At 36.2% G+C, this 23518-nt stretch overlaps 1 protein-coding gene across 1 annotated transcript; it reads right to left on the reverse strand.

Annotated features, from left to right (window-relative positions):
- Window positions 1-203: 203 nt before the first annotated feature.
- LOC131876153 (uncharacterized) lies at window positions 204-692 on the reverse strand. The gene has a single exon (XM_059220969.1). The coding sequence runs from the start codon at window positions 690-692 to the stop codon at window positions 204-206; it is 489 nt and encodes a 162-aa protein (XP_059076952.1).
- Window positions 693-23518: the final 22826 nt, after the last annotated feature.

Genomic DNA, 23518 nt, shown 5'->3' on the forward strand with positions numbered 1-23518 from the left:
TGCAAGGTGACTCACTCTTGTTTTGAGGGACGAATGACAAGGTAACATTGGCTCTGACTAGGGTTTCCATTTTGTGAAAAGTGCAAAGAACTCTAAATCTTTGGTTTTGCACAGCAAAATAGAAAGAGGATGAAAGGACGCACACCAAAAAGACAAAAACAAACAACTAATCTACTATGTACAAGAACTCTTGATTATAGATTTCAAAGTTTATAGAGCTTCAGGTCTTGCGCATTATAGGTATAGGGCATAATCGTTCCATCAGGATAATTCAATCTGAATGCATTCAGTCCCACCACTTCATGGATCTTGAACAAACCTCTCCACAATGAACCAAATTTTTCATGAGCACCCTTTGGTTCTCTTCTCTTGTCCCACAACAGTACTTCATCATCTTTTAGGATCCCCCTTGGTCGAGCCTTCATATAACAGATTTTCTTCACCTTGTTCTGATGTTCAATAATTCTGTCCACTATCATCTCCCTTTCCTCTTCCAACTTCCTCAAATACATGACTCTCTTTTCTAGAGCATTTTGGAAGAAGCGATCCTCAATTACAGCTTGAAGCTTTGCTACTGCCAATTCTAGAGGTAAAGAAACCTTTGCACCAATTCCATACACTAGTTCATAAGGTGCCATTCCAATTGCTCTTTTAGGGGTAATTCTATCTGCCCATAAGGCTTCATATAACATTCTATGCCAGTTCTAGGTATTATCATCAGCTAACTTCTTCATGATTGCTACCAAGTTCTTGTTGCTTGATTCTGCCAATCCATTACCTTGCGGGAAGTAATCAAAGGAGTGTGAAAGAGTAATTTGATGTTCATAAAAAAACATGGTTAATTCCTTAGAGGACAAATATGGTGCATTATCAGCAACAATCTTCAGAGGAACCCCAAAACGGACTAAAATGCAATCTTTGAGAACATTACATACCACCTCTAAGTTCACCTTCTCAGTGGTGATAACCTCCACCCACTTAGTAAAATAATTTGTTGCTGTCAGAATATACATATGGCCAGCACTAGAATGAGGATTTATTGGGCCTACGAAATCAATACCTCATTGTTTGAAAGGTTCATCCACTACCATAGGTTTTAAAGGTAGAGCCGCCAACTGTGGTTTTCAAGAAAAGAGTTGACATTTTTCACATCCCTTAACATAGGTATACGCATCATAGAACATACCAAGCCAATAAAAAAAATCTCTTAAAATCTTAAAAGTGGTTATTGAGGATGAGAAATGTCCACCGTGGGCTTCATCATGATAAACTTCTAGAAGCTTCCACTGTTGTGGCTTATCTACACATCTCAAATAGGTATCATCCAAGCCTTTTTTATACAAAACACCTTGCCAGATAACATACTTAGCTACTTTTAATTTGATATTCCTTTGTTCTTTAGTTGACAAATGACTCAGGCAACTACCATAGGTCAAGGAATAAGCTACGTCAGAAAACCATGTATCTTGCAACCCAACAAACAGAGTCAAAGGTAGCCCTTCATTTGTTTCAACCTTATTCTTTGCTATAAATTTGTATAAACCTTTTCCTTTAACCATCCTTTTAGGATGAATATCCAAATCATATTCCTAAATTTTGGTTACCCATGTCACTCTTTTGTTGAGCCCAACTTCCCGCTGAGTCAATTTACTTTTCATCGCAGAATCTGGAACAAACACCACAGAGTGAGAATGTAGAATATAATATCTGAATTGTTTTACAACTTTAACCACGACAAAGGTTTTTTTTTTTTTAGAGCGAATACTTAAGCTCATGTTTCTTAAGAGGGACACTTATGAATGCCATGGGTGCTTTAGTCCCATATTCATCTACCTATAATAATATTCTTGACATTGTATGTTCTGAGACATAGCAGTATATGATAAAATTCTTTTTAAAATCTCGGTTGATGAGTGTTGGTGCACTGGCAACTAAACTTTAATCTTTTCAAAAGCTTCTTTGGCTTCATCAGTCCATTTAAAAGGGTACCTCTCACTCAACAAGCCAATGATATGCTTAGTAGTTTCTGTAAATTCAGGTACGAACCTTCTTAGGAAATTTACCTGAGCGAAAAATGACCTTACTCCAGTTCGATTTGAAGGTAGGCTGAGGTGTTGGATTGCATTGACTCTTTCAGAATCAATCTTGATGCCTTCTTTCGAAACAATGTGCCCCAATAGTTTGCCTTTAGTTACACAGAACACTGATTTTTTTGGATTCAAGGAGATACCATGTTCTCGACAACGTTGTAAAACTACCCTCAAATCTTTGAGATGATTCTTCCTTTGTTTAGAGAACACGGTCAAGTCATATAGGTGAATTACAATAATTCTGTCATGGAAATCCCTAAAAGAAGAATCCATGGCCCTTTGAAAATTTGCTCCGGCATTAATCAAACCAAAAGACATACGATTATATGAAAACGTTCCCCAAGGGGTGATAAATGATGTCTTATGTTGTTCATTTTTTGCAAAACTAATTTGATTATAGCCATAAAAGCCATCTAACATTGACATCATTTCTAACCCAGCTACTGTCTGCAAAATATGATCCATATTGGGTAAAGCATAATTATCCTTAAGACTTGCCTGGTTCAAATTGCGAAAATCTACACAAATCCGGATTTCCCCATTTTTCTTCCTTACAGGTACTCTATTGTCTACCCATGTGGAGTGATGGATTGGGTATATAAATCTAGCTTTTAGCATTTTATCTATGTTAGGATTCCCACAGATATTGAGAGGGGGGGGGGGTGAATCAGTATCTAACTGGTTATAAGATTTTCTTAACTTAAAACATGTAGAGCATATTAATACTATGTACCGGCAAGCAGAAAGTAATGTAATAAATAGAGATAAAAACAACCACATGAAAAACACACCATAACACAAGGATTTAACAAGGAAACCTGGTGTGGGAAAAACCTCAGTGGGATTTGTGACTCACAATATTCACTTACTGGCCAATAAGAGAATATTACTACTACAAGAGGGGCCTGCACATGCAAGAAGGCCAATTGCCTAGAGCTCACTGCTCAAATACAAAATAGGAAGTCTCACTGACTTACAAAATGGATTATATAAATCCAGTGTCTTGTACTGCTTGAAGGTAGCATCTATAATGCTAGATCCCATACCAGTTTCTGCTCTACTTCTTATATAAACCCTTAACTTATAATTCGCATAATAGGTCTCCCTTATTTTGCCTAATTACATTCCTCTTACTTCATTACAAATGTTCTACAATGATCTCTCTTATATAAGAGTCATTTTACAACTTGCCAAGTCGGCTTACAATGATTTTACAAATAATAAACAAAATATATTACAACAAAAATCTTGTCGGCTTTTGTGTCGATATGCTTCCTTTCACTACCGGTGCTAGTGATCTGAGTGTTAGTGTAGAGTCTGATCTTGCTAGTGCCAGTGGAATGCCTTGCCGGTGTCATAGGATTGTAAGGTTGCCATCAATGACAAAACCTTCAATCACCTACAATGTCTCATGGAGTGTGCATATGCCAACAATCTCCCCCTTTGGCATTGATGGTAACACTCATGAGAAAATTTCAAAAGTGTATCCAAAAATTGTGTACCAAAAATATTTGAGCTCCCCCTGAGCAGATAAGTCTCTTTCTAATTATTTTCTCATACTACTACTCCCCCTTTGGCATCAATGACAAAGGTTGTCAAGGTGTCAATAGAGTTGTAGTTTTTCTATCTCAACCTTGTAACTGGGTGGTTACAATTTGAAAGAGATCTACCGAAACCAAATTTATGCTTTCCATAAACTTCTTACTATCTTTTATTGTTGCCTCTGTTCTGTGAACTGTACCGGTGAGTTGCTGCATATGCTCTATCGGTGTTTTTTGTCCTTGTACTAATGCCTCACATATTTCCTTCCTCAAGAATGATAGATAGTCTAGTCTTGGACTTAGTCTTAGTCTCAGATTCTTAGCCTTGTTTATTATTCTCTCCTTTCCTCTCTCTATCTTTAGTAACTCTTCCTAAAAACCTATTATCTTTTGCTCAAAAACTGATAATGTATCAGGTGAATTAACAAAATTGTCAGCAAGTTTATTAATTTCTTCTTGTGCCTTGCTCATTTTCTTATCTATGTCCACTATCAAAAAGTTTGTCTTGCAAGTATCTTTGTACAGAGTTTTACATTCCTTCAATATGTTGCATAGTTCCAGTAGAAGTATGTCAAATTCCCTAGTACACTTATTTATTTGATCCTCAAAGAATTTTTGTTTTTCAATTTCCAACTTGTCTTTGAATGCTTGTTCCTTTATCTGCTCAACTATCACTGTGTTGTCAGTAATATACTTCAAAAAAGTATCAAGTTGACTCAAAGAATCCTTGTTATCTATGTTGCATTTTGGAGCTATCATCCTCAAAATTGGGATTGTGTCATCTATAGCTTTATAAGCTTGTGAACTACAATCAATTATTTTCTTCAAGGAATCTAAAAGAACTTTAGTTACATTGGTTGATTTGTAATCTACTAAGGAGGAACCAACATTCTAAATTCCACTGGTGGAGGAAGTAACCATGCTTGTAGTGACCTCTGGTAGGTCAGTCTGTGTTTCCATTTCCTTAAGCAAGGGTTTTTGTTTCTCTCCTATTGCCGGTGGCACTGTTTACACATGAACCTATTCCGCAGCCTGTTGCTTTGTTTGTCTCTCTATCTATTGATCTGTTCCAGTCTCTATTTGTTGGCCTGTGCTATCATCTTCAACTTTTCCTTCAGTTTTATTAATGTTGTCAGTTGTTGGTGGCTCACTAGCCATGTCAGTCTTACTGGTTGTGTCTTTATCTACCACAATGTTGACCTTTTGAGTATCAACATCAACTGTGTATAGTATCTCTAAATTAGGATTAGTATCCTCTTGTGATACATCCATACTGTCATCTGATGATTGGTCTTCTATTGTTGTTACTGGTGTAGTAATCAGAAGTGGTGGGGATAAGTTATCTTTTATTTTGATACTAGGAGGTCCACCAACCTTTCCTTTACCCTTATCTTTGTCCTTTTGATAGACTTTGATAGGCTTGGGGTTCCTATACTCTTCCTACTTTTCCTTCTCCACAAGGAATATATCCCATCCATTTTTTGTTTCTTCTATTACCTCTTTTACTCTTCCTACCATTAGTGCAATATGTCAGTGTGTAGTAGAGAATACTGACCGGTTGGCCTTTGCAATTAGATTATCTATTTCTTTTGGAGAGTTGACTGGGTAGACACCAAATAATTTTTCAATTTTGATTTTCTTGTCAAGTTCTACAATAGATTGTCTTCTTCCTTCCAGTCTCTTGAATAATTCATCTGGTAGTTCATCTACAACTTCCATAAAAAACTTCTTATAGATATCTAGGTGTAAAATAACAATGTTTTCAACTTGCTCTTTCTCATCTACTGATAGTGTATCATATAATTTTTCTATGTTCTTGAGTTTTCCTTCTTCTATGATTTCATCCAACACTCTGTCAATCAGAGAAATATTCTATTGAGTCCTTTTCTTCTTGGGTGTTAGCTTTTTCTTTGGGGTTGTCTTCTTTACCGGAGACCTCACTGCCTGTTGTTTTTGTCTAGTTTTTCTAGGCAAGGGTGTGGATATCGGTGAATGTTATCTTTTCCTTACAACTCTTTTGAATTCAGCTGGCATGTCACTCTCTAAAGAAGTTGCTACTGGTGGAAGGTGAGTTTTTGGTTGTTGAGCCTATGACTCATCTTTAGTGATACTGGTTTGTTTCAGTACATCTTCTTTTATAGCCTTAGCCTGCCTTGAACCTCTCCTTACTGTTTCTTCTACCTTCTTTACTCTCTTCTTAGATTGAATTTGGTTTTCAATGGTCTCAGCACTACCAAATATTTCTTCTTTAGGTTCATTTGTTGCTTCCAGCAGTGCTTTAGCATATGTTTCAATGATGTGGTCATCAATCTCATAACCCATCTCAGTAACCAAACTTTTCTTGGGATAACTGCTTCCATCCAGATCTCATCCTTTTTAATCACAAAATATATATTATCTTTGTATTTGTTTACAATTTTTTGTGGCAGTCTGACTCTTTTGTTCATTCTAGCCTTTAGTGCTTGAAAATACTCATGAATATTGTTTTGTTTGCTTTCACCCATGTTGTTGAACAAGTCTGATAACTATTTTCCTACCGGTATGTCAAATCCAAGGTTCTTGATACCTATACCGAGCACCTATTTGGTTATGTGTAGCATTAAGCATACAAGTAAGTTACCAAATCTAAATGTTCATTTCTTATCCTTCTTGATCTTCCCTAAATTGTCAATCAATTCATCTTTTAACCATTCACATACATCAATTTTCACATTTTCTTTTACCATATCATGTGCACTTTTTATGCATAAACTGGAAATTGAGTTAAGTCGGTTTGCATGAGTTGCTTTGTAACCTAAAATCATGCTGACAAATCTCACATTTATGTCAATCACATCATTAACCCTTAGAGACCTTCTGTCAGATGTTGTACCAGTTAGGTTTATTACTAGGTCATTTGAGACCTTCTTTGTCTTGTCTGGTCTATTACCGGTGGAAGGTAACCCTATTACAGCTTTCACAACTTCCTTGGTAATTTTATGAATTGAATCTAGCCAAAAGAATTCTCCATGTACCCTGCTCAATACTATTCTTATTACTTCCTTGGGGAATTCCAAAATGTATCTCAGTGAATCCTAGGGTTTCAACAATTTTGTGTTCAGGTTTTACATTTCTGGAGTCATCACAGATAACAGATTTGTACATGTTCTTGATTTCTTCATCTCCTAATTCTTCTATATGGAAATGGATATAAATTCTAGGGTCTTCTGCAAAAACAACTCCTTTGGGAATTTGGGAAAAAGCACCTACATTGTCATCCTTTTTACCTATCTCAAGGACTAACTAAAATATGGGCCTAGGGCATTTTATTACCTTGACCACAGTAGGGTTTGCTATGAATTTAGGTACAGAAGAGGATGCCATGATTATAAATACCTTTTTCTACCTTTGGAAGAATTGATCGCTTAAATGGTTTGCCTCTTTGCTCGAAATGCCTTAGCTCTAGAAATTTCACGCTCTTCGAATGTTTGAATGCTCAGTGAAGTGAAATGGAGCCAAAAACATTATTTATAATGTCAATCTATGAACTACCACATTTAATGTATGCCGGTTAAGTAATCACTTAACATAACTACCAGAATAAAAGTAATTTTCAACTTCTTACCATCAACCGAGGGAATAATAGCATATGTCTCATTGATTGCCAAACCCTCAAAGAAATTTCTTCAATTTGATGAAGAGACTTCGGTCAGTGGAGTGCTACTTTGTTCTGTCAGTGGAGTGTTTCTTGGTTCTACCAGTGGAGGAGTATTCCTATCCACATTCAGTTTTGATTTCCTGATCCATTGTTTTGAGAATTCCTACTTAACTTCTTCAACTTTTTCTTTTCCTTTCAAACTAGGACTTTTGTTGTCTGCCAGTGAGGACTTGCTTCTACAAAATTTAGCAATATGCCCAATTTTGTTACATGCATAACAAGTCACATTATTTCTCTAAATAGCCTTTCCATAACCTATGCCGGTTTGTGTTCTGCATTGATTCGATAAGTGTCCAAATCTTCCACAAACATAACATCTCACATTCATTTTGCAATTCTCAGAATTATGACCAACTTTGTTGCATTTTGAACATTGACCAGTGGGTGCATTGGTATTCTAATAGTTTCTAGATCTACATTCATTTTCTCTATGACGATACTTATTATAGTTCAAGCATTTTCCATTGAATTTATAAGTAGTAGGTTGTCTTACTGGTTTGCTATGATCCTATGTGTTTGCAGTACTGAAGCTTTCACCAAGTTCAAAGCCAATTCCAGAAGTCGGCTTACAATGATTTTACAAATAATAAACAAAATATATTACAACAAAAATCTTGTCGGCTTTTGTGTCGGTATGCTTCCTTTCACTACCGGTGCTAGTGATCTGAGTGTTAGTGTAGAGTCTGATCTTGCTAGTGCCAGTGGAATGCCTTGCCGGTGTCATAGGATTGTAAGGTTGCCATCAATGACAAAACCTTCAATCACCTACAATGTCTCATTGGAGTGTGCATATGCCAACAATCTGCCTCTTTGAAAATTGCTTCTGCCATCATGGGATTGAAATTTCTCAGTTTTTATCTAAAAGGAGAAACACCAGGCTTCAACGGAATTTGATGTTGAAACTAACAATTCCTAAATTCCTTCAACTCATCATAACACCAAGCGAACACATCAATGTATTCTTTCAATAACTCAGTGAGCATTCACTTCTCCTCAGAAGAACAACATCTACTGATTGTCATCATTCTAGGATTAGATTCATCACCAAGATTGATCTTTTTGCAGCCCACCTTACTGTCATCATCAGGAATATTTTTGCTAGTGAACACATCATTATGTGTGAAAAACCTCTCTAAAGTCACCAAACCTTTAAGGATTTTGTTCCCCTTAAGCTGAATGAAATTCTTATCAGAATCAATACCAGGATCTGGACAAAATTATTTACACATATCCTCAGAACCCTCAAAATATGATTGGACAAAGGAATGGGCACACTCCAAAAAATCTTTAATTTGAGCATCTGTATCAAATACTTGCCTATGATACACATTGTCAAGAACACTAGGTCTATAAATCATTTCAATTCTATAAAAATCATTCTTAAAGTCTGGGTGTGGTAACAAGAGAGAAGTTGAAACAACCAATGAATCTACCCTAGTGTTTTGCTCTCTTGGTATAGCTTCAATTGAGAAAGCATCAAAAAACTCTATCTCATCCTAAACTCTGTTTCTATAATGTTTCAGTCTATTTATTTTAACAGAATAAACATTTCTTACCTATTTAACAATTAGCTCAGCATCACCTTTCACCTTTAGCAATTTTATGCGCTTACATTTGGCCTCATTCAACCCTAAAATTAATGCCTCATATTCCACAGTGTTATTTGTATTCTTGAAATCTAATTTGAAAGAAAAAGGAAAAACATTACCATTAGGTGAAATCAAAACTACCCTTGCTACTGATCCAGAGTTGGCACAACTTCCATCGAATTCCATTTGCCATAGTTCATCTTGTTCATCAATTGCTTCTTCTAACTCTTTTTTATCAGGTGCAAGAATGAGATAATTTCCAAATTCACATTCTTGGAATAGAATCTGAGCTTTGGGATTATTAGAAGGAAAAACTGTATATTTATTTTTCAGTTCAGGTTCAAGTTTGATCTTTTGTTTTCCTATTGGAATGATATCCTCTGACCAGTCCATCTTGATCTCACCTCCCAGATCTCTACAAAAAGTCCCACTTAAAAGCATCCCATAACTTGCAGGAATGTCAGCAACCAAAATAGTTAGCTTTACCCTTTTATCAGGACATGCTGCGAGTACTGCTTAAGCATCCTTTACTTGGCCAATGACAGGAAGCTGCTTCCCATCCATCAAGTAACATCTCCCAAATGTCTTGGTAAGTGTTAAACCTAAAGCTCTGGCAATAGATGATGGCATTATATTATTTGACGCCCCGAATCTATAATACAATTACTAAGCTTCTGACCATTCAAGAGGAGAGAGATATAAAAAGACTTGGGTTTTAGAACTTCAGTGTCAAGCTTATCTTCAGCACTGTGAGAGGCACAGGGATTAATCGAATCAGTGGGAGGGCTAGAAGCAAATGTATATTTTTTAACAACAAACAAACCATTATCAACCATACACTCATGCACTGAGGACTTTGAGGTAGGATCTCCTTTTACATATTTGACCAACTTGTCTAATTCCCCTGAGGATCTCCTTTTACATATTCAGTAGTGGAAATTTGAACAGTTGAGGATTTGCAAAATTCAACTATGTCAAAAGAGGGAGAGGGAGAATAATTGTTTTTACCTTCAGTATTTCTTTGCAAAATCTTAACTTCAAGAGTTTTTACATGAAAGGAAGAATCATTACTTGTGGGATCCTTACCCTTGAAATTAGTTCCGGGAGAGTTTGCAACAGGTCCAGGTTGGGGGGTTCATTGATTCCTTGTAAGGATTGCACATGCAAGGTCTTCAAGAGTTACCAAAATATTACCACCTCTTTCTAATTATGATTTGTATTCAAGGTAAAATGATCCAGAGTCGCCAGGTACTTATTGAATTTTCTCTGCTTCAGTGAACTCCTTGAGTTCATCCTTTGTGCTTCCCATTTGGACATGCCTTGTCATGTAAGGACAAGAATTCCCATCATGATTTGAAGTAAGGTGAAAAGAGAACATAGCACCTTTATCAGGAGGACCTTCATTTGCAATTTTTGCGGGGCAGCAAAGAGTTGCAAAGTTTGCCCATAATTGTGTTGGTTTGGTTGTTTCCTACTTATATCTTGATAGGGCTGGGGGTAAGAACCTCCATTTTTTAGAATTTGCCTCTTCAAGGCAATCATATCATTGACTAATCTTTGGACAACTAGATCAGTCAAAGAAGTGGAAGCTTGAGATTGACCTTAAGGGATTTGCATGTCTTTCCTCCACTTCCCTACTGTTATTAAATCATCTTCAAGCTCTATAGCTTGGTTATGTGCACTATCAAGATCAGCTGGCCTATTTCTTCTGAGATGGAACCCGACATTAGGAGGCATAGATTTGATAAAGAAACATTGTTGGTTATCAGCATTTGGTCTTTGAGCAATGGGAATTTTATGAATAATTTTATTATACCTAGCCACATAATCTCTCATTGGCTCATGAATCTCTTTCTTCATTTGTGTGAGCTGAGCCAAAAGTGAGTGCTCATCATTAGTGCTCTTGAACCATTTCTTGAAAGCAGTTTTCATTGTTAGCCAATTAGTTATAGATCCTACCTACAGATGACTAAACCAATCTGCTGCTCCCTCAGTAAGAGTTTGAGCGAAAAGCCTAACAGCCACGTCTTCATGCTGCATTGCCAGTATCCCAGTTGCTACATTAAAGGAGTTCAAATGTTCTTCAACTAAGATTTTCCCATCTCCATTGAACTTAGGTAAAACATCCCTAGCTCCTTTCGGGAGAGGATTATGAGCACCGAGAGCAAGAGGCCTGACTATAGCGCCCCATGGTTGAGCCATGATTGAAACAGGGAAAATAGTTACAAGAGGAGGAGCTTGAATTCGAGAAAGTGTTAATGCTTGCCAATTTTTAGAAGAGAGAGATACTTTGGGAGTAGTTTTAGTAGGGGAAGAAGGTCTACTTTTAGCTTTCCTCTTGGGAGTTTGTAGAGAGTGAGAACCCTTGCAGTTCTTCGAAAAAGTTATCAAAAACTCCCTCCCTTCTTTGTGATCTAGTATAAGGATGAGAATCTAGTGTTATTTCTTTTAGAGCCTCTGAACAACTCTATCAACCATAACAACTTCTTGGGCTATGGGAATCCTTCTCAACTGTTCACCTATTTCTTCTTCTCTTTCCAATACCAGGCGATCTTGTTGATATTGTTTGTTTTGAGTTCTAACTTTCTAGGAAACAACGTCAAGGTCAGCAATAATATCTTCTTAAGTGTCTTCAAAATGTAAGTCGGGTTGAAGTATGTGTTGTCTAGGAATTATATCCGAAAGTCAAACCATGACTTACTCAGTTTAAACAAATATATAACATACTGATCTATTGAATGTTGACGTCCCTAGCAGAGTCGCCAAAAATCTGTTAGTGAACAGATTTTGTCTTTCTTTTAATTGAATTAATTCAAAGCTCTGTTACCCTCTTTGAAAAACAAAATTTCAACTAAATAGTTGGGTAAGTGTGGCATACATCACTTCCCTCTAAATTTTAGATAGGTACAGCTCCCTCCATTAGTTATTCAGGGAATAATCTAACTAAATAAAACTAATATGCTTTTAACCTGAAAGCACGTAAGGCTGCCTACTTCATTCTTAGATGAGAGGTCGGTAATATGCAGATATTTCAAAAAAAAACTTTCTTCAAGATCCTTCAACATGAAAATCAGAAGTAATCAAAGAAAAGTTCAATAACACTGATTTTAGTACCTCATAAAAATAAACAAGAGAAACAAAGTCTCTTTTCAACCAAATATCTTTCTAAACAACACAGAAAGAAGCTCTGGATTAATAATATAATTCGCCATCAGAAAGATAATCATAGACAATTTGACTAGATTAATATTTGCAAAGAAACATTACTCCATGGATTCAAAATCGAAGATTTAAAACCTCAAATTGCATATGATCTTTATATGTATATTCTATGCAACAAAGACATAAAGATACACACATAAGTTCCTTCCAATTTCAAATTCTGAAAAAAAAACTGATCACTTCCTTTAGAAAAACAAAATTTTCTAATCTCTAAGTCTACTATTCTAACCCCTTCTAGATCCTTTTCATCTAACTTATAGTAGTCTTTTTCAATAATAGAGGAGGTCTCCTTGAAAACTCGACCTCCTCTGAAATAGCTATAAAACTAATAGAGTATTTAGGGGACAGATGTCCCGAAGTAATTGTAAGGATTTTGAAAAGCATTTAAAAACAAAAACAAAGCATAAGCATCAAATTATGCTTCATCTCCAATGTCATCTCCTCTTCCACTTTTCTAGGCATCATGGGTGGTTGTAAGCTCCTAAATCATAGACTGACTCAAATTCTTCATGGCATTAGTTTTCACCTTTGCAACTTCCTTTTCCCACCTATGTTTTACCATTTTCTTGGCATGTTTAGGTAACTGATCATTGCCAATGAATTTCATAGATTCAATTCAAACAATATATGTTATATCTTCAGAAGTAAATTTTCCAAAAGGCCGCAAAGGCCCACTAAGAAAAATAAAGCAAAGTCAAAATATATATGGGTTCCTAAATCCCTTATGCAAGCAATGCACTCCAAGGAACCACAAAAGCATAAAAAATCAAAAACCATGTGGATCCCTAAGTAGCTCCTTGAAGCACAAAAGCCTAAAGAAACATCAAAATTGGCATTTACAATTGCTATTCCTCCATCCAAACCTTCCAAGTCTATTCCTCCATCACCTTCATCATCCATTTTGGGCTCTTATGTCCCAAAATCCCAAGCTATTCCTCCATCCAAATCTCACAATCTGAGATACATCTTTCCTCCATCAGTCCATCACTCCTCAAGGTGTGTGCCAATATCAATCTTGCCAACATTTCTATCCACTCAAGCACAGTTCTTCCAATACCCTATCCATTATCCAATGCATATTTTCCATCCTTCGATCCCTTTGATCCCATCCTTTGCATAAATCCTTGCCTTAGTTTCATCTTATTTTCCATGTCCTTATCCTACCAATGTCTTTGAGCATACTTTTAAAGGTCATGGTCCATTTTTTTCAAGGCTACTATCCAAACAAACAAAAAAATGTTTAAGTCCTTCTTCCATCCCTTATCATGTGTCCATTTTCGACTAAAATGTCAAAATCAAAAAATAAAAAATAAAGTGAAAAAAAAAGAAAAAGAAAAAAAAAAGTAAAGAAAAATAATTCGTCCACTGGTGAAAACCTGGCAAACAGGTGGCTTGGGCAAGTACCGTGATGAAAACTTGGCAAACAGGCATCATGCGTAATTTATGAACTTCTTGCACACCACCCTTGGGGGCAGGTTTCCTCCTTCATATCCTATTGCCCTTCATTATCCTATCATATCATGTCATTACCCTTCATATCCTATTGTCCCTCATGTCCAGTTTCCCTTTCCACCTTTGATCTTGACAAGGCTAAGGATCTTCATGAGCATCATGCATCTTGTTTGCAGCTTTTAGTCCATCATAGCTTTTGGTCTGTATCCATTTGTTTATTATAACCTTTCATCCATATTCCCTCGCTTATTGCAACTTTCTACCACTATCCCGTATCCTATCCCGACCTTTAGTCCATGTCCCTTATCCATTCTTGGTCTTGCTTATCCTATCCATATCTTATCACTATCCATACACTTTTTTTCTTTCCTTGATCTTGATGTAACATAAGGACACAAAATTTAAACATGGTTTCAAAAACCTCTTGACATGTCCCTCATGCCATGTCACTGCTTTACATTGTCATATCCAGTCTCTTGTCCCATCACGCAATAGCCCTTGAAAATTGCATATGTATTGTCTCCATGATAAAAGGCCTTAGTCTTCCCTCTATCCGCCATCATTTCAAAAAGCCTATTTATTCACCTATCATATTCCTTGCCTTGCTAGACACTGGGGGCAAAAATCATAAAAAATTGAAAAATGTCCTGAAATAATAAAAAAAATTGAAATAAAGTCCTGAAAAAAATCTCTAAAAACAAATAATGTCCTGAAACAAAATCCCTAAAAAGTCAAATAAAGTCCTGAAAAACAAACAAAAAAATTGTAAAAACTTGAAATTCCTACAAATTTCAAAATGCTGAAAATCCAAAAACAAGCATTTTGCATTTTGTCAACAATAAATGGTCCCCTTTGTGCATAGACAGATCATTGAGCATACATCCAATGACAATCAACCCAACATTGTGCTTTAAATGAAATCACGCATTCACAGATGAACTTTTCAATCAAACCAGACATTCAAACTGATCAAAATTGTCATATCAATCAATCAACATCAATATCATTTGTCCTTGTCACTATTTTCATGGGTCTTATACAGGGTGTGATATACTCAAAACCAGACTCTGTCATGTCTTAGACGAGGTACCACATTCCCTGAAACCAGATAGCATGATCATTCCTATTTTCCACTTTTGACAATGATAATCAAACTGTTTGTTTGACTTGGTTGAATTGTGCGTCTTATCTTTTTACTGATTTATCTTTGGCTTCGATGATGTTCCTATGTTGCTTGATGATGTCATTGAGTGATTTAGAGTGACCGGGATGGTTCATGGTCCCTTTCTTTTTTTTGTTGTGTTCGTTGTTTGTGGAATGTTTGTCACAAACTGGGGCAACTATATCATTGGGTGTCTATGATGAGTACATTCGCTTTGTGAACGCCGCACATACCTCGACCCTTGATGTATGCACCCTACGATGCTTCACTCATTCCTTGTGTGCGATGTGTCTGTCTTTTGCAAAAGGGGTTGCGTTTCAGCTTTGGCCTTCAATGCCATGATGCTCTGCATCTGCTTTGCTACATTAAATAAAGGTTCTCACCTACTTCTATGCATTGATGAAAGCAAGTTTTTCTTCATCTCTAACTATCCTCTATCTAATTTCTTCTTATTAACATTTCTTCCATCACTCTTGGCAATCTGTTTGATCTTATCATTTTCTATCATTCTTATCGATCAGTTGGCCTCTTTTCTGGATGTTTCCGGCCAATTCCTTGAGGGGGCATGCATATGTCATTGTCATTGTCTGGGGCATTTTCATTATTATTCTTTGAAACAACGCTTAGAATTGCATTGTCTCAAAGAGGGGCAAAATGTAGACATCTAAAAATGGTCAACGCTTGCGGAGTCATACTTTAACATTTGTGCATTGCCTTATTTTAGGTTTTTTGCGTCACATTAACATTTCTTCTATGTTGCACACTTGGTCTTTATCATTTGCAAGTATCAAGTCTTTCTTCTACATTCTTCATTTATCTCGCTTTCAAATTTGGTCTTGTCGATAATAATCTTCGGTCATGATTTTGGTCGATCTTATCCTGTCGTATCAATGTGCGTGTTCATTTGTCATCATTTTGGACATTGTCAATCCTAATCGATGATAGAATTAGGGTTTTGTCCTCTTTTCAATCTCATCAATTTGGCAATCGATTTGTCATCGATCATTGTCCTTTTCAATCTCGTCAATTTTGTGATCGATTTGTCATGGATCATTGTCCTTTTCAATCTTGTCAATTTTGCAATCGATTTGTCATCGATCGTTGTCCTTTTCAATCTCATCAATTTTGTGATTGATTTGTCGTCGATCGTTGTCCTTTTCAATCTTGTCATTTTGTGATCATTTCTCATCGATTGTTGTCATTTGTCAATCTTGTCATTTTGCGATCAATTTGTCATCGATCGTTGTTATTTTCAATCTTGTCATTTTGCGATCGATTTGTCATCGATCGTCGTGCCTTCTCAATCATGTCAATTTGGATCAATTAGTCATTGTTCCTCATCAATTGGCGCATTTATCAATCAAATCATTTATCAGCATTGGTCTTTTGTTAATCAGAATCATGATCAAATCGACATCAATTATCTTTTGTCAAGACCTAATTGTCGTCCTTGCATTTCTAATTCATCTTCTAAGGTTTTATGGTTTATTCATTTAATCTTGTTTGTCATTTTCCCTCTAGGTTAAATAATTTATTTATTTATCCTAAGTCTTCTTGTCACAATTAAATATTTATTTAATTGGCTAATTAATTCCTCCCTCTTTTTGTAAATTAATTAATGAATGAAAAATTATTAATTAATTTACCTAATTTTCCAATTTACTAATTTCTCCTCATTCCTAATTTTCTAATTTTCATCAATTTCTAATTTCCTAATTTCCAATTCATCTAATTTTCTATTTTCTCCTATTTTTCTAATATTTCCCCTAATTTCATGGGAATGACATAGTAATCTTGTCATAATTTGTCATAATTTGTCAATCAATCAATTTTGCATAGCAACCTTGTCAATTTTGTCATAATTTGTCAATCAATCAATCTTGCATAGAAAGTGTCAATTTTGTCATAATTTGTCATCTTTGTCATTCTTGATTTGAAATTTCCTTTCAAATCTCTTCATGCTAATCTTGTCATCTCTCCAATTTGTCTATAAATTGGATGAATTTCTTCAATCAAAGGATCCATCTAATCACATTTTTGAATCCGATCTGAATCAATCACGCTTCTAGTATCCTTATGTTGTCTTGTCAATCTTGCTTTCATATTATGCTTACGCACTTGTAGGTGAGATCCACAAACACACCAATTTGAAGGAGAAATAAGGACAATGCAGAATTCTAAAGGAGATATCTACATTTGGTTTGCTTTGATTTCATTTTGAATATCTTGTCTTCATGTTTTCTATTGAATGTTATTAGGATTTGTCATTGCATTCTAGTTTTCGTGATTGAGCTAGTCTACTATCTATTGCTTTGATGATTTCCAAATTCCTATCTACACATGGGAATGCGTGGTGTTCACAATATCACTATCAAGGTCCTCTACCTCAAAAATATGAGGGTCTTGTCTTTCACCTCTCTGTTTCTGACCAAGACCATTTTCTTTTGTGCACCACTCCGTGACCTTGTAAATTGAGGAGCAAGACAATTCAAAGTAGGATTAGGCTCGTGCTTCTTGTGAGATGACTTCTTATTTTTACCTGCATGAACAAGAATAGAAGTGGGGTTAGAAAAGCTTTTTGGAGAACGTAGAGAAACCACATTATCTCTTGCAAGACTGATCCTGCCTGATTTTATTGCTCTTTTCTTATTAACACAATCTGTAGTTCTCTCCAAGACTCTTTGTGTTATGAGTTGTATATCATCTTCTTCTTCCACATCCCAATTAATAGAGAATGTTTCAGGTTTAGTTTGATCTAGATACCCAGGTTCAAATATCTCTAGATTATCTTCTCTGATCCCACTTATATCAACTTTCACCTGTAGTGAAACTATATGTCCCAGAACCATTCTCATATTTTCTCTACTGAACACTTCAAGTTCATCATAGCAATCTTCCCAATTGTCTTCCAAGTGTGAGATAGAAAGGTGCACCGTGAAAAATTTTCATTATCAAAGCCATTCCTTCCTTGATACAGTTTGAAATTAAAATTCTTCAAGTCAGCTCCTATGCTCAATGCATCTGACATTGAACTACAAGATAAAGTGCCTAATTGAATAGGGAAATGATCTTCCCATTTATCTTTGGGTTGAGATTTCTTAATCATAGCAGACAACTGTCTACAAATCTCAACAAGGACAAAGCAATCTAAACAAAAATGAGGAAGTCTGAAAGGTTCTTCTTTGAAACCACCTACCCTTATATAATAGAAATGAGGAAATTGAACAAAGAAGCTACCATATATTTTCACCAAGGCCTGGTTGTCTTCAGACATTCTTTTTGATTTCATGTTCTTCAATTCATATCACAGGTCCCCTAGGAAAGCATTATGTACTCTCTTGAAATCTTGTAATGCATTATCTCTTTACAGCATGGGGTAAAAGTCATATACAGAAACATCCCCTTCAGCAGGTTGCCTAGGAATTCCCATTATCTCTTTAGTACATGCCAAACAATATATCAAATAAGAAGACATGAAGAAATTTTGTTTGAACTTCTTTGCCATGCTCAGTTGTTCTCTCATAGAGTCAACAATAAGCTCTGCCTAGTGAAGGAACTACTTTCCCTCCAACACCAGTTGCACATAAGAGTAAATCCAGTCATCAAAGATGCAAGCTTCAGCTGAACCTCTAACTCGGTGTAACAACATAACATCATGAATATGGGGTTTCACCATTGTCGCTCTTGATAGTTTCAAAAATAGGGTCATATCACACAATACATTCCCTAACTAATTTTGGGCAAGGAATAGCAGGTGGGAAAGTTGTCACCTCTATCAGGCCACTACTTAGAATTTTAAGACCAAAAGAACCATCAATACATTTAAATTTCCTTTCCTTCAAGGCTTCCAAATTCTCCCCTTTCAGGTCTATGTCACTGACAATGGGTTCTGTGCAAGCAAGACTAAAAATATTTCTGAAAAGATGCAGAGTGGACTTCATAATTTATAACCAACAACCCTTATCTCTCCAAGAAATTTTATTATGAGAGAGAAAAATAGCTAAAAATCACTGAAGAAGATAGGATTAAAAACTCACCTTTATGGCTAAAACCAATCGAACGACTTCCAGCAGACAAACCTTCGACCAGACACTCCGCAGCAATGAAGAACATGTTCCAAAAATAAATCACTTCATACCTTATAACAAATGAAGCACCATAAACTCATTTAGTACATTAATTTTGGCCATCAACTCAAATGAGCTGAGTATTAGGATTTGACATCATGCATGTGTATTGAATGTATGATAGTGCTCAATAGCGTAACTGCCAATTCCCAAAAATGATTACTTGCCTTCAAAAATCAGCTGATTGACATCACTCGAGATATGGGCAGATCTTCATCACACTTAGCAATAAGTGCACCATCATGTCGTTTAGTATTTTCTATGGGACCCACCTAATTTGAACATTCATGAACCATTTGAACTAACTTCATGACGGTTCAGGTAGTTCAAAACATATGCTATGCCAAGGAGATGTTCCTTTGGAAAAGATTAACTTTGTTGATTGTTGCTGATCCTTTGAATTTCATCAAACATTTTGAACATCACTAAACTGTTTGAACTAGGTTATAATGGTTCACAGTCTGGAGAAAGAGTATATGAAACATCATCTGTGACCGTGAAATAGAGTTGCTGCAAAACACTTAATGTGAACGTTAGCCTGAAAATGTCGTAGACACAACTTAGAACCTGTGGTACCTAAATGAAAACTATGAACTCTTTTCAAGATGGTTTGAGGGGTTCATGAGGTTCAAACAGACCATTGAAGCATAGTGATAAGGATTTAGAAATGATTTACAAGAGAATTAGAGATTGAACCAATGAACTTTTAACAAGATTTCCGAGAAAGAGGGAGACAAGGACTCAACTAAAAATTTTGCAAGGCAACTCGCTCTTATTATGAGGGATGAATGACAAGGTAACATGAATGTAGGAAGAATAAACCAGTTCCCTACAATAAGTTTAAGGATTCATCTTTAAATGAAAATGTGAAATTCTATAATGATCCAGAGTTTGGACATATAAAAAAGTTTTGTAAAAACAAGAAGATCAAGCAGAAGAAGACAAATCTGGATCAAGAGCCATTAGTTGAACTAAAGCATAAAATAGGAGCTAACAAGAAGAAGGAAACCAAACCTTTATGGGTTGAGAAAGAAAAGGGCAAGGCAGAATCAAGTTTGATAGTGCAGACTACTTTACATGTTGAAAGGAATAATCTATAGGTTGTAGATAGTGTCTATTCCAACCACATGACCGATGATAAAAACAAATTTATCAAACTTGAAGACTATAATGGTGGTTCAGTAAGATTCAGAGATGACTCATCCATCAAAATAAAAGGAAAAGGTACTTTAAATATTAATGGAAAATTGAAGGCACATGATATATATTATGTCGAAGGCCTAAAGCATATTCTACTGAGTGTGAGTCAGATGTGTGACAAAGGTTATAAATTCACCTTTGACTCAACTAGTTCCAAGATTAATAAAGAGAGTACCAGTCAGGTTGTGGAAGAAGGAAAAAGAATAGATGGCAATGTTTACAATTTGAAGGAATGCTATGAGTCCCAATGCATGATAGGATCGGTTGATGAAATATGGTTGTGGCACTGAAGATTAGGCCACATAAACATTGATAACTTAGTTGTAGTAAGCAGATAGGGGTGTGCGAGGAATATTCCACCCATCATCAAACTGGTAAGCACATTTTGTGATGAATGTGTAAAAGGGAAGCAGACTAAGGTAAGCTTTAGGACAAAAGAGCACAACACCTCAAGACCACTTGAAATTGTGCATACAAATCTGTGTGGTCCAACTAGGACAAGAGCTCTTTCTGGTGAAAAATATTTTATGCTCTTTATTGATGATTATTCAAGAATGACATGGGTCACTTTCCTACAAGATAAGTCACAAGCATTTGATAGATTCAAGATCTTTAGGAAGATGGTGGAGAAGGAAAGTGGGTGCAAGCTAAAATGTCTAAGATCAAACTGGGTTGGAGAGTTCACATCAAATGAGTTTGAAGATTATTGTGAAAGACATGGAATTAGAAGACAATACTTAGCCCCTAGGACACCACAACAAAATGGTGTGGTAGAAAGGAATAACATGATAGTCAAAGAGATGGCCAAAACCATGTTAAATGAGGCCAGGCTACTAGACACATATTGGAAGGAAGTTGTTCATACTGTTGCATATACTTTGAATCAGGTTCAATTAAGAACAACCAACAGAATTACACCTTATGAGTTGTGGTATGACCGGAAGCCATTAGTCAAATACTTCAAAGTATTTGGAAGTAAGTGTTTTATCAAAAGAGATATGGATGGTCTAGGTAGTTTTGACTCCAGGAGTGATGAAGGAATTTTCCTTGGTTACTCATCTAATAGCAAGGCCTACAAATGCTACAACAAAAGACTAAGAAGAGTCGTTGAGAGTGTTCATGTAAAAGTTAATGAGGATATGCACAAATGAAGTCAATCATAGGTAAACTAGTATGATGATTCTGGTGATGAAGGTGAGGAAGCTCAGTCAGGCAACAAACTAGAAGAAGCATCCAAGAAGGCTCTCAACCGGTATGTGTAGTTGAATCACCCGAAAGAGAAAATTATAGGAAATAAGAATAATGGTGTGCAAACTAGAAGAAGACTTGCCCGGAATGATGAACAAGTCAAATTTTGCCTCATCCTAAAGTAGAACCTAAAACATTCAATGAGACCAACAAAAGACAAGAATGGATGGATGCCATGGAAGAAGAACTGCAATAAAGTGAGAAGAACAAGACTTGGGAATTAGTCCCTAGATCAGAAGACAAAAACATCATTAGCACTAAGTGGGTTTACTGGAATAAGATGAATGAAGAAGGTAAAATTGTTAGGCATAAAGCTAGACTTGTGTGCAAAGGATACTCTCAAGTAGAAGGCATTGACTTTGAAGAAACATTTGCACTAGTAGCTAGATTAGAAGCACTTAGAATGTTTCTAGCCTTTTCTCCCTATAAGGGCTATAAAGTATATCACATGGATGTAAAATTTGCCTTCCTAAATGGAAATTTGGAAGAAGTATACATAGAGAAACTGGAAGGGTTTCTCCTACATGATGATGAAACATTTGTGTGTTGGTTGAAGAAGACCCTATATGACTTAAAGTAAGATCCTAGAGCATGGTATTCAAGATTAGATCAATACTTGAAGGAGCAAGGATTCAAAAAGGGGAGTGATGACAACAATTTATACATAAAGAAAGATAGAAAACACATGATCATTGTGGTTGTGTATGTAAATGACATTATTTTTGGAGGCAATAAAGATGCCATTTGCAAAGAATTTGCTGATTAGATGCAATCAGAATTTGAGATGTCAATCCTTAGTGAATTGACATACTTACTTGGTTTGCAAATATTACAATAAGATAAGGGAATCTTTATCTCACAAACCAAGTATGCAAAGGATATGCTGAAGAAATTTCAACTGGAGGATTGCAAACCAATGTGTGCATGGTGGCCAGATTTCAAGCTACATCTAAGAAGTCACATATGAATGTTGTAAGCAAAATCTTTAGGTACCTCCAAGGAACACTCATTTATGGATTGTGGTACCCTAAAAAGGGGGAATTCATCTTGGAAGCATACACTGATGCTGATTGGTTAGGTTGCATTGATGATCGGAAGAGCACAAGTGGTGGTGCATTCTTCCTAGGTGACCAGTTGGTCTCATGGCATAGCAAGAAGCAGGATTTTGTCTCCCTATCAACTATTGAATTAGAATACATTGTTTATGCTACATGTTGCTCTCAAGTGCTTTGGATGAAGCAAACCCTCAAAGACATACAGGTGGACATCACTAATCCTATACTCATCTGGTGTGATAATTCGAGTGTTATCAACATAGAAAAGAATCAAGTGATCCATTCCAGCACAAAGCATAAAGCCATCAAGTATCATTTTCTCAAAGAGAAGGTTGGAGGATAGGAAGTAAAGATGGACTATGTCCCTACTAGAGAACACGTAGCAGACATTTTCACCAAGCCATTGTCGGTAAGAACTTTGGAGTACCTAAGACACAAGTTGGGAGTTGTGTCATCTGCCTTATGCACTTGAGAAAGGAAGGATTTATATGGTTCAAGTGGAGTTCATAGCAGCATCTATAACTCTTAAACCACATCTTAGTATCGAGTGCAATCATTGGTAGCAATCTAAGGGGGAGTGGGTAGTACCCTTTGTCATTGTGTCCAAGGGGGAAAAATATACTAGTATGAAGTGTCTTACAATAAGTTGACATCAATGCCAAAGGGGGAGATTGTTGGCATTATTGGCATTTAAGTTGTCATTAATGTCAAACTGGTTTGGCAAGGTCACCGATAAGTAAGAAGTGGTGACTGGTATAAGAAGAGAAAGATAGAAGGAAGGCTACCAGTACACATAACTTGTGTCATCTACTAGTAAAGCAAGCTTACCGGTAAGGCACAAACTGGGATGAAGGTTGTTTGTTTGTTATGAAGGCACAACACTCGGTGAGCATAACAAACAGGATGTGTTGTCGGTATAGAGGATATTTGATGGTCATATCAGTAAGGTGAACTGAGCTGGTGGTCAATCTTGGTCAACAAATAATGTCAAACCAACATAGGAATCCAAGCAGAGGTGGATGTCAACAAGCATGACAGCTGGATGCCAGGTGGAGGTATTACACAGGTCGGTGGAGTGTGTATTGACGTAACAAATCTGCAAGTAGGTCAGATTTTATAAAGAACCCGCAAGTCA

The sequence above is a fragment of the Cryptomeria japonica genome, chromosome 5 (genome assembly GCF_030272615.1).
Source record: "Cryptomeria japonica chromosome 5, Sugi_1.0, whole genome shotgun sequence".
Lineage (NCBI taxonomy): Eukaryota > Viridiplantae > Streptophyta > Pinopsida > Cupressales > Cupressaceae > Cryptomeria > Cryptomeria japonica.